Below are 10,218 nucleotides of genomic sequence, written 5' to 3'. Positions count from 1 at the left end.
AGTTGATTAGCACTACGAGCCGCGACTCTTACAGGCCTTACTTTCATATCACTGTGTGTGTTAACTTAAAGTTAAAGTTTAATAAGAGTACCGTACCAACATTATTCCAAGATAAATTTTTTGGTAATGTAAAGAAATAAACAAACCTAATAGACCTTCACAGATCTGCTCTATCAGAAGTTGGCTGATAGTGTCGACCAGGCTGAATATGATGCAGATACAGTCATCATCCGTTCTGCGCTGGCTGCATTAAAATCATATGAATAATAATCATTGAGGCAACGATCATTAAGGAAAAATACAAAGGAGAGGACATCTTGATCCCTCGTATACCGATGATTCCAACGAACATACCATTTAATTTGTTTAATACATACAGAAATAGAAAGTAGATCTCTAGTTGTTTTAGTTTTTTATTAAATAGTTACAAATCGGGCTTCTACATCAAAAAATAAAATTTAAGTTAGATGAATTATAAAAGTGATTTTACAATAATTTTGTAATGATTATACTATGAATATGTAATTCAAACAACTTTATCAACTCCCACTTAAGTGGAAAAATATACAGATATGTCTTGTCGGTCTATGGATTTGAGTTGGTACTCAACCGTATATATACATGTCTGATGATTGCCAATAACATTGAAATGGCGATAACGTACCGGTATTTACGAATTCAAATACAAATACCGACAAATATTATAATTGTGACGTTGATACATAGAGTGCATTGCATACATTTGAGCTAGAGAAAGCTTTTCGGGGATTTATTTGATCCATTTCGACTACCACAAAAGACAGATAAAAATAATTAATAAATTGTTTCCGATTACGGCCGTAACAGTAGATGTTACTTTTATAAGCTGCCGCTTAAGTAAATATGCAACTATGTCTTGTTGGTCTCTGAACAGTTGCATTTAAAAACGGGAAAATGAAAAGTTTAGTCTTATATAAACTATTAGTGATTGATCGGTTCACTACATGAAGGTGTCATTTAAATAAGACAAACTAATTATAATTACTTTTTTGAACATTGTCTTAAGTTACTAAAATATATGAATATTTTACTTAATTTAGCCATTTAGAGTACTTAAGTCCACTAATTCTCCTTCCTCAGCTACTGCATTAATTAGTTGATAATTTTTGAGGTCTTGATTTGTCGTTTCTTCTTCTGGATCTACTTGATCGTTTTGTTCTTCAGTTTCCTTAGTTAATTCCTAAAAACACATTTGTTATTGCATAAACTTAGATAAGAAAAACCTGTTTTGTTCTTCATTTTCACAATTCGTTGATTAATTTCACAGTTTTTACAATTTATTCTGTTAGATTTATTGAAGTATAGTATGTGAAGTATAATTATTATTATATAATTTAATACATAATATAATTAATAAGAATAAAATTTGTGTAACTCTGAATTCATTTGAAATGTTTTACTTATAATAATTTTCTCTAATATAAATTGTTTTTGGTAGATATAGTCTGGTAGTGTTTGGTATGAATGATATCTGTTAACAGTTTTTGATGCATACGAATTAATCATTAAATATGGAGAGCGGATTCTGCGTATCATCGATAAGTTTAAAGTTTGTTTTAAGTTCTTTTATAATAATAAAAATAATAATAATTTGTGATGCGCTAAGGGCTCCATGGGCTGCAAAGAACAACTTATTATCGACTCAGTCATTTCTAACCAGGCATACACCAAAAAAAGAAACCTTTTTACTGCCTTCATTGACTACAAGAAGGCTTTTGATTCAGTGCCGCATGAATGGCTTATAGATATATTGAAAATATATAAAGTCGATGATAATCTCGTGACCTTTTTGAAGAATATAATGGCAGAGTGGAAGACTAAAATTCACCTTCAAATACCGGGTGAAATTAATATCGAAACTGAAAATATCCCTATTAACCGGGGGCTTTTCCAGGGGGACTCGTTGAGCCCACTTTGGTTCTGCCTAGCAATGAACCCACTATCTCAGCTGCTGAACTCTACTGACTCAGGTTTTAGCATCAAAAATAACAACACTGTTGTAGCGAAGCTTAATCATCTGTTGTATATGGATGATTTAAAATTAATGGCTTCCACTCGAAACCACCTAGATGAGATGCTAAAAACTGTAGAAAATTTCTCAAATGATATCAGTATGAATTTTGGACTAGACAAGTGCCGTATACTAAATATAGTCAGAGGAAAGATTCAGCCCGGAGGTTTCGATATGCAAGATGGCCAAAACATCGAGGCAATGGGTGAAAATGATATGTACAAATATTTCGGAGAATAAACAAATGAAAACTGAACTAACTTCGGAGTTCGTACGAAGAGTAAGACAACTAAATCGGTCATATCTTAATAGTAAAAATTTGTTTAAGGCATTAAATACGTACGCCTGTTCCGCGCTGAGCTACTCATTTGGTATTATAAAGTGGTCAAAAACAGATATAGAGGGTCTTCAGCGGAAAGTAAGAACACTTCTCACAAAGGCGCAAAAACATCACCCACGCAGTGCAGTAGAGAGAACAACATTACCGCGGTATCAAGGGGGAAGAGGACTTATGGATATAGGTGAGCAATTGGATAAACAAATTGCTAATTTAAGAACTTATTTTCAGGTACAGGCTGAGACATCTACTTTACATCGAGCAATTTGCGCAGTAGATGATACGACGCCGCTTAAACTGAGGGAACAAGAAATGCGCATAAACCACCTGACTAAAGAAGACAAAATGCGCACCTGGATGAGTAAACCTCTGCATGGGCGACATCTCAATGAGATCAGCCAAGAATATGTCGACAATACAGCGTCGAACTATTGGTTGACATCAGGAAAGATGTTTCCCGAGACTGAGGGTTTCCTACTTGCCATTCAGGATCAGGTTATTCCAACTAAAAATTACCTGAAATATATTGTTAAAGATCCTCAAGTCCAAAATGACAAATGCCGATATGGATGCCAAGCCCAAGAAACCATCCAACATCTTACCGGTGGCTGCCAGGCATTTGTCGGTACTGATTATAAAGAACGCCATGACTCAGTAGGAAAGATTATCCACCAAGAACTAGCTGACAAACTGGGACTTCTCCAAACCGACCATCTTCCTTATTATCAATACGTCCCTGATCGAATGCTTGAAAATGACAACTACAAGCTATACTGGGACCGCACTGTGCTTACAGACCAACCAGTGGCCCATAATAGACCCGATCTCATACTAGTTAATAAAATTACTAGGCAAACAACACTTATTGATGTGGCGATACCCAACACCAATAATTTACGTGTTAAATACAACGAAAAGATCGCCAAGTACAGAGATCTAGAAATACAAATCAGGAGACAATGGAGAATGGAAAGTACCCAGACGATACCCATTATTCTTTCTACCACTGGAGTCATCCCAAAGAGCCTCCTAGAAAACATAAAAAAGCTGAGTCTAAACGAACATCTATATAAGATTATGCAGAAAGCTGTGTTACTTTCGACGTCCAGATGCGTACGAAAATTTTTGGGAGATACACCGACATACCAAGTCACCTAGGACTCGATAACATGGAAAGAGTCCCACCAGAGCTCAATCCTTTTGATACCGTAGGTATCTGGGATGAGTGAATTTTCCCCTTAGAGGGAGTGTGAGCCGTATGGCTAAATCTGGATTTGTGATTCCATCTAAACTTATAACACACAAAGGCGCCCATCCATTTTTATTTATGACGTTACTGAATCTGATCAAAGACTATGAACAGGCATTTTTAATTTAGTTTTCAAGTATTCTAAAATTAATAATGTAAATTTATTATAATATAACAAAATATGCGGCACTTCCTTCTAACTAAAACGAATATTTTGAGGATTTCTGGCTGAAACTGATAACATCGTAGCTACAATTGAAAATAACTTGAAATTAGTTTTCAAATGAAGTATTAGGTACTTTTATTAGTGTATTCATCATTCAATCTTAGCTTGTCCACTGCTGGACAGATATCTCCCTCATAATTTTTCGTTTGTTCTGTTTGAATCTTGTGCCTCTTGCATCCAAGATGCAGGAGGTCCTATAGGTCGCAACAATCTTATATGTATAATGCAGTTAAGGAGCGCAGAAAATTGCACATGTATTTTAGGACAATTGTGAGATGTACCACTCTTATATTATAACAGAAACAGCGGATATTGATACCTACTAAACCCAAATCGTAAAAATGGTCTTTGAGAGCGCCACATGTTGCATCTATTCTATTATAATAACTTAGATGCGACGTATGTTATAACATAATACAAAACCCTGGGTGCCATTATGTCCGCAGGCTTTGATTTTTTGATTATCTGATATCTGATACTAGTTGTATTTTTCAGAAACATTATACTAATTGATCCTTGTACCAATGAATCAATCAAACCGCAAAATCGGAAACAAGTAACAGAATTTTTTAGGGGAATGGTAGCTGCGTCATCTTTGGGTAAAAGTTAAAAAGAGAACAATCAATATATGATATGTTTAAAAGTAAGGCCAGAAAAAGGTTACAGAGTCTAATTCAAGTAAGTTACAGAGACTAAATAACAGGCAGAAAAGAAGAGAAGCCAAATATACGCACCAGAAATCATAGAGAAAGAGCTTGAGATATTCTATTCTGAGATTAAGAGAGTAATTCTATTAAGAAACATCGAAGGTATGAGGGATACATTCAAAAACACGATTGTGGATGCAGAAGTTCAAAACATAAGCAAGTACATCCTCAAACGGAGAAAATCGTGGATAACAAGCGGAATACTGCTACTGAGGGACAGAAGACGGTTGGTAAAAAAACAAAAACGTGTCAAGATATAAAGGGGTGAATAGGAAAATTGGAAGACAAATAATATCTGCCACGGAAAAGGGATACAAGAAAAATATAAAGAGAAATACAAGATTTGCAAATGAAACATAAAGACAGAGTATAACGTGTAAACGTCAAAGAAGTAGACTTAGGAGATGTAAACATTTATTTGTAGTAATAATTAACAATAACGTAATATAATTGGACATATAAGAAAAATATGGAAACGATATTTGAAATATCTATGATGATCACAGAACAGAAGTAGAGCCACACAGGACAAAGATCAGAATACACTTATCGACGAAGTTAATCAAGATAGATAAATATCAGAAATATACTTATAGAAGAAGTTAAGCAAGCTATCTTAGCAACAAAAAGCAACAAATAAGCTTTACAGTTTGCAGGGCCGTATTTGACCTATTAGAAGCCTTGGGCACATTAGGAAAATGGGGCCCCTGGCCTATAACAAAACACTATTTTGTTAGAATAGAAAAAGAACATAGATAGATATGCACAGTATAAGCTTTATTTTTATTCCTGTACAGTAACATTAGATATTATGTATTATAAATAGATAATTAAAATAATGTAATACACACAAAGTAATTAGCGTCCACAATTAGTCCTTATAAGTACATACCTATAAAAAAATCGTTTACCACATCTTCAAAATCTATGTTTTTGAGCTATCACATTCCATCGACATTAGCGACAAACTTTTTAATCTGTATTGAAGCATTGTTCTTCGTAATCCATTTTTATTCGTCTTAATTTGGAGAAGGAGCGTTCTCCACTACAGTTTGTTACCATCACGCTTAAAAAGATTCTCACTGCCATTTCTACATTAGGAAAGACATCTTCAATTTTATTCTCTTTTAAAAGATAATATATTTACATAATTCTATTAGTTCCTTTATTTTTACTGTGATTAATTTTCAAGTATTATGTTAAATGCAGACATTTCATTTCTAACTCTTTCTCGTTTACGTCTTAGATTTAAGCAAATTCTTTGCAACGTTGTCTCAACTCTTCAGAATTCAGAGTTTTCAAGCGAAAAAAATAATCCAAAGTATTGACTAATGTTCTTATACGAACTTAATCGCTGTTTTAGATAAACGCTCAGTTTATCAATTATGGGGATAAAGGTTTTGCCTCTGAATTTTTTTTCCATTCAGTTTGGACTGATGGTGCAGTCATTAAAAAAATCTGGCGTGAGCTTCTACGTCTGGTTCTTTGAAATAGGTCTTTATAGTCAGATTCCGGGTATTTTTCTTTGGCGGACGATTCTAAGTAATCAAATTAATCCCTGAGGCTAATTATATAATCATCGAGTGCAGTAAAAAAACAAATTAGTTAAAAGGTCTACTGTTATTGTTTGTTTCTGAAGATAATTGCTTGTTTTATTTATTCTTTCCAACACAGAGCTCCAAATTTCTGTTGGTATAACAAATTGTAGTTTTTCAATTTTTTTGGAGAGACTAAATGATTCTGCTGTAGTTTCTTGTACCTGTTCTATAACTGTGGCGATGGATATCAAAAAGTCTGTAATTTTGTTATGACCACCATGTAAGGCGGTCACAGTATCAGCTCTGGCGAACCATCTTGTTTGTGAACAGTTTGAAACAGCTTTGTTTAATTCTAAATGTTTTGTCAGTATATTCCATTAGTAAGTAGACCCCGAAAAAAAAGTTATACACATTCTGAATCATTTCAAAGAACTGTGTCACCACTGATACACAACCAGCGACCCAGCAGCATGAATACCTACGGAGTTTGGTGAATGTCCCGCACATGGTACAAAGGTGGCAAATTCGCATTTCTCCTTGATTCTTGCTTGCAGACCAGGATATTTTACCGACATATTTGAATCATTGTCTTAGCTTTGTTCTCTACATGACTATCTAAAAAATTAAAGATGGTTTCAGCTAAATAATTGGTCTGAAAAACAATTGGCCTCATTTAGTATAATTAGAACCGCTTCTTCGATTTGTTTTTTTTTTAAGATAAATAAAGTCGTCCCAGGAACGCAACTTAGCAATATTGGTAATATCATTTTAAAGTAGTCTACTTTAAAATGTATAATATATGTCTCAATTGTCAATACAAATGAGCTATTAGAATTATTAGAAAATTTTTTCATCAAGTAACAAAAAACAAATGTTTTTATTTTAATAACGATTTCCGAGGTGGAAATTGAAACGTAAATAAACTTATTTTAAACTTCAATTGTGGCTTATTCCCATTAAAATAGTAATTACTCTAAAATATATATTTTTTTATATTTCACCTAAATTTTTTTCCGTGCTTTGATAACCGATCCGGTTATTATTTAGTAATTGAGTAGAGACTAGGTGGCCCCAATCGATTGCGAGGCACTGGGCACGTGCCCAGTGTATCCAGTGGTGAAGAAGGGCTTGACAGTTTGATGGACTGTCATTAGGACATGTTTGATGGGCTGGATGGACATGATATTATATTATCATTAGTAACCGCTTACCATGGAACAATGGAACCACATAGAATATGTTAGAATATAAAACAGCAACACCAATTACATAAATATTAAGTGAGGTATTCGCCAGGGTTGAATTTTGTCTCTATTGATATTTAATTTGTGTACCGAACACATCTTGAGAGTATACCTTCATGAGCATTTAGGTGTCAAAATAAATTGAGTTATTAATAAAAAATTATACTTTAACATTGAATTACAAGAACAACTAACAGCATTAATGAATAGAATATACTATCAAAAGAAAACGATAAGACGAGCTTGGAAACCAATACTTTGAAAACTAAAATTATGTTTATTTTTTTTTTCAAAAATACTCAAGAGCTAATTACAACCGATATAAATATAGATAGTATCATTAATCGAAATGCGTCAAAATAGCAAGATCTGGCTTTATGAGCATGCGTAAAATGCTCTGTAATCCAAAAATATGCATACTGTTAAATAATATTCTTATGCAAGAATCTTATATGCTTATCTCTGAAGCAAGATGACGTCTATCTTGTGTCTTCTTCTTCGCGTGCCATATCAGAATTATCCGACGTTAGCGATCACCATTGCGAAGGCTTCTCGATCTTCTGCAATATGGAATAATTGTCCTGCATTTGATATCTGTGTCCATTCACGAATGTTTTTTAACCAAGAAACTTGTTTTATTCCTACACCTCTACGGTCGTGTATTTTGCCTTTAAGGATCAGTTGTAATATTTTATATCGACTTCCCCTTACTATATGTCCCAGATAAGACATTTTTCGATGTCTAACAGTCTTTAACAGTTCTCTATCTTTGTTGACGCTCCTTAGTACTTCTTCATTAGTTTTCCTTGCTGTCCAAGGTAACTTTAGCATTCGCCTATGAACCCACATTTCCAATGCTTCAATTTTGTTCATGATCGATACTTTTAACGTCCACACTTCTGCACTATAAAAAAGTACGAACCAAACATAACACTTAACCATTCTTTGTCTTAGATCTAAACTGAGATGATTATTGCAAAGTAATGAATTCCCAAATATGTCATTTTGTGAAATTTCTCAACTTGGACTCCGTATAATTGAAGCTTTGCATCGGGATGTGGGTCACGATTAAACACTAAAAATTTGGTTTTGTTTGAGTTTATTTTAATACCCATTTCCTCTCCCACCTCGTGAATACGATCAAGCAGAATTTGAAGACCTTCAATATTATCTGACAGAATTACTGTATCGTCTGCATATCTAATCACATTAAATAGTTCCCCGTTGATTATTATTCTATATGGTTGTCTCTCAAGTGTCTTCTTGTGTATCTAATGTAAAATAGAGATTTTGAACAAGTTAAAAATTATTAAATTATTTTTATATTAATCATTTTCGAAACGTCAAATATTAGTTAAAATTATAATTTTCATTACAATCAATTGTGGCTTAAATTCCATGTAAGCATAAAATTAAACTAAGTCATGTTGATCTCCATGATCAATTAAGAAAATAAGGTGCAATATCACCATCTGCAGGTTTTCAGCACGAAGGATTGTGGAACTCCAATAGTCTCCTGGTCAAATCTGGGTCCTTATACAATTGGCTATAATTAAGGGTTCCTTGCTTCAACTTTGCCATAGTGGTTGCAGTCTTCTGGACAAGATCGTCTACTCAGGGTATCGGCATTATAATGTTAAGTACCTTTACGATGTTTAATATTAAAATCATACATCTGCAATTTTCCAGCCAGCGAGCAACCTGTCTTAGGGGTTCTTGAATGATAGCATCCATTGAAGCGAAGCGTTATCTGTCCCAATAAGGAACTTCCGTCCATATAAAATGGAACTCTCTCTCTCTCTCTCTCTCTCTCTCTCTCTCTCTCTCTTCGTGTTATACAATAATTTCTCTCGGGTTGGAAGAAGACTTTCCTAAAGTATCCAATAACTTGTTCTGTCCTATCGATGTTGTGCGAAAGAACGCCACAAAGACCCACGTTGCTAGCATCAGTGTCGACTATAAAACTTGCCTTGGAATGTGGTGATGACAGTATTGGTGCAGTGGTGTGGGAGTCTTTCAGTCTATCAAAAGTTTTTTGGCACTGTTCATTCCAGTTAAATTGTTGGTCCGCTTCCGTTAACTTATGTAAAGGTTTTGTAATGTCAGCAAATCCTCTTACGAAGCGACGATAGTACGAACACAATCCCAAAAAAGATCTCAAATTATCCTTGCCTACAGGGACTGGCCAGCTCATGGCGGTTTTTATTTTCTCAGGATTGGTGCTCACTCCCTCAGATGAAATCACATATCCAAGAAACGTCACTTTCGAACACTGTAATCGTTTAGATTCATTATTCGGGCAGGAAACAAGTTGCCGTGCATTCTAACTAGATTTCTTGCTTAAGGGATGCCTTTAGCGAGTTGTTGGATAGCTGGTTTGAAAATTCTGAGAACAGTAGTCGGTAGGACTGGTTCTGGTTTCTCAACAATAGGTATTATGATCTCGGATCGGGCTAGTAATGGAACATCTTCTTTAACACAGATGTGGCATATTGTTTCACAACATTCTGTTGATATCAACACTACTTCTTCATCTTCAATTTAAAGAATATTTGCTTTGAAATCTAAGTTAACATTATGATGAAGCAAGAAGTCTAGACCAACAATGACATCATCCATGATATCAGCTAGCAGCACACGATGTATAATTTTCTGCCTCCGAGCTGCAACTCCAGGTCGGTATAACCATGGATAGGAGCTACGTTCCCGTTGCGATTGTTAAAGTATAACTTTTCTCGCATCGACGAATCTCCGAAACAGATATCATACTTGGGTGGACTATAGTGTGAGTAACGGCAGTATCAATGGTTGACAAATTTTTCTATTAAGCTTACTAGAAATCATAAGCTTTTTCCGTTGTGCTGAAG

The 10,218-nt window shown here is 34.5% G+C and overlaps 1 protein-coding gene across 2 annotated transcripts in view; it reads right to left on the bottom strand.

Moving 5' to 3' along the window:
* Positions 1-404: 404 nt before the first annotated feature.
* Amnionless (amnion associated transmembrane protein) overlaps positions 405-10,218 on the bottom strand; it is a 54,897-nt gene continuing 45,083 nt past the window's right edge. Inside the window, exons 8-9 of one of the 2 annotated variants that reach the window (XM_072531012.1) lie at positions 1,056-1,219; positions 405-1,015 (exon numbers count right to left, since the gene is read on the bottom strand). In XM_072531012.1, coding sequence (XP_072387113.1) covers positions 1,076-1,219 — 144 coding nt within the window. In that variant the 3' untranslated portion in view covers positions 405-1,015; positions 1,056-1,075. Of the gene's footprint in view, positions 1,220-10,218 lie in introns of both variants that reach the window. The other variant, XM_072531011.1, reaches the window with a different exon arrangement.

Source organism: Diabrotica undecimpunctata, chromosome 5 (assembly GCF_040954645.1).
Source record: "Diabrotica undecimpunctata isolate CICGRU chromosome 5, icDiaUnde3, whole genome shotgun sequence".
NCBI classification, from domain to species: Eukaryota; Metazoa; Arthropoda; class Insecta; order Coleoptera; family Chrysomelidae; genus Diabrotica; species Diabrotica undecimpunctata.
The sequence above is the reverse complement of the archived record's forward strand: the minus strand, read 5'-3'. Positions and strand labels throughout refer to the sequence as shown.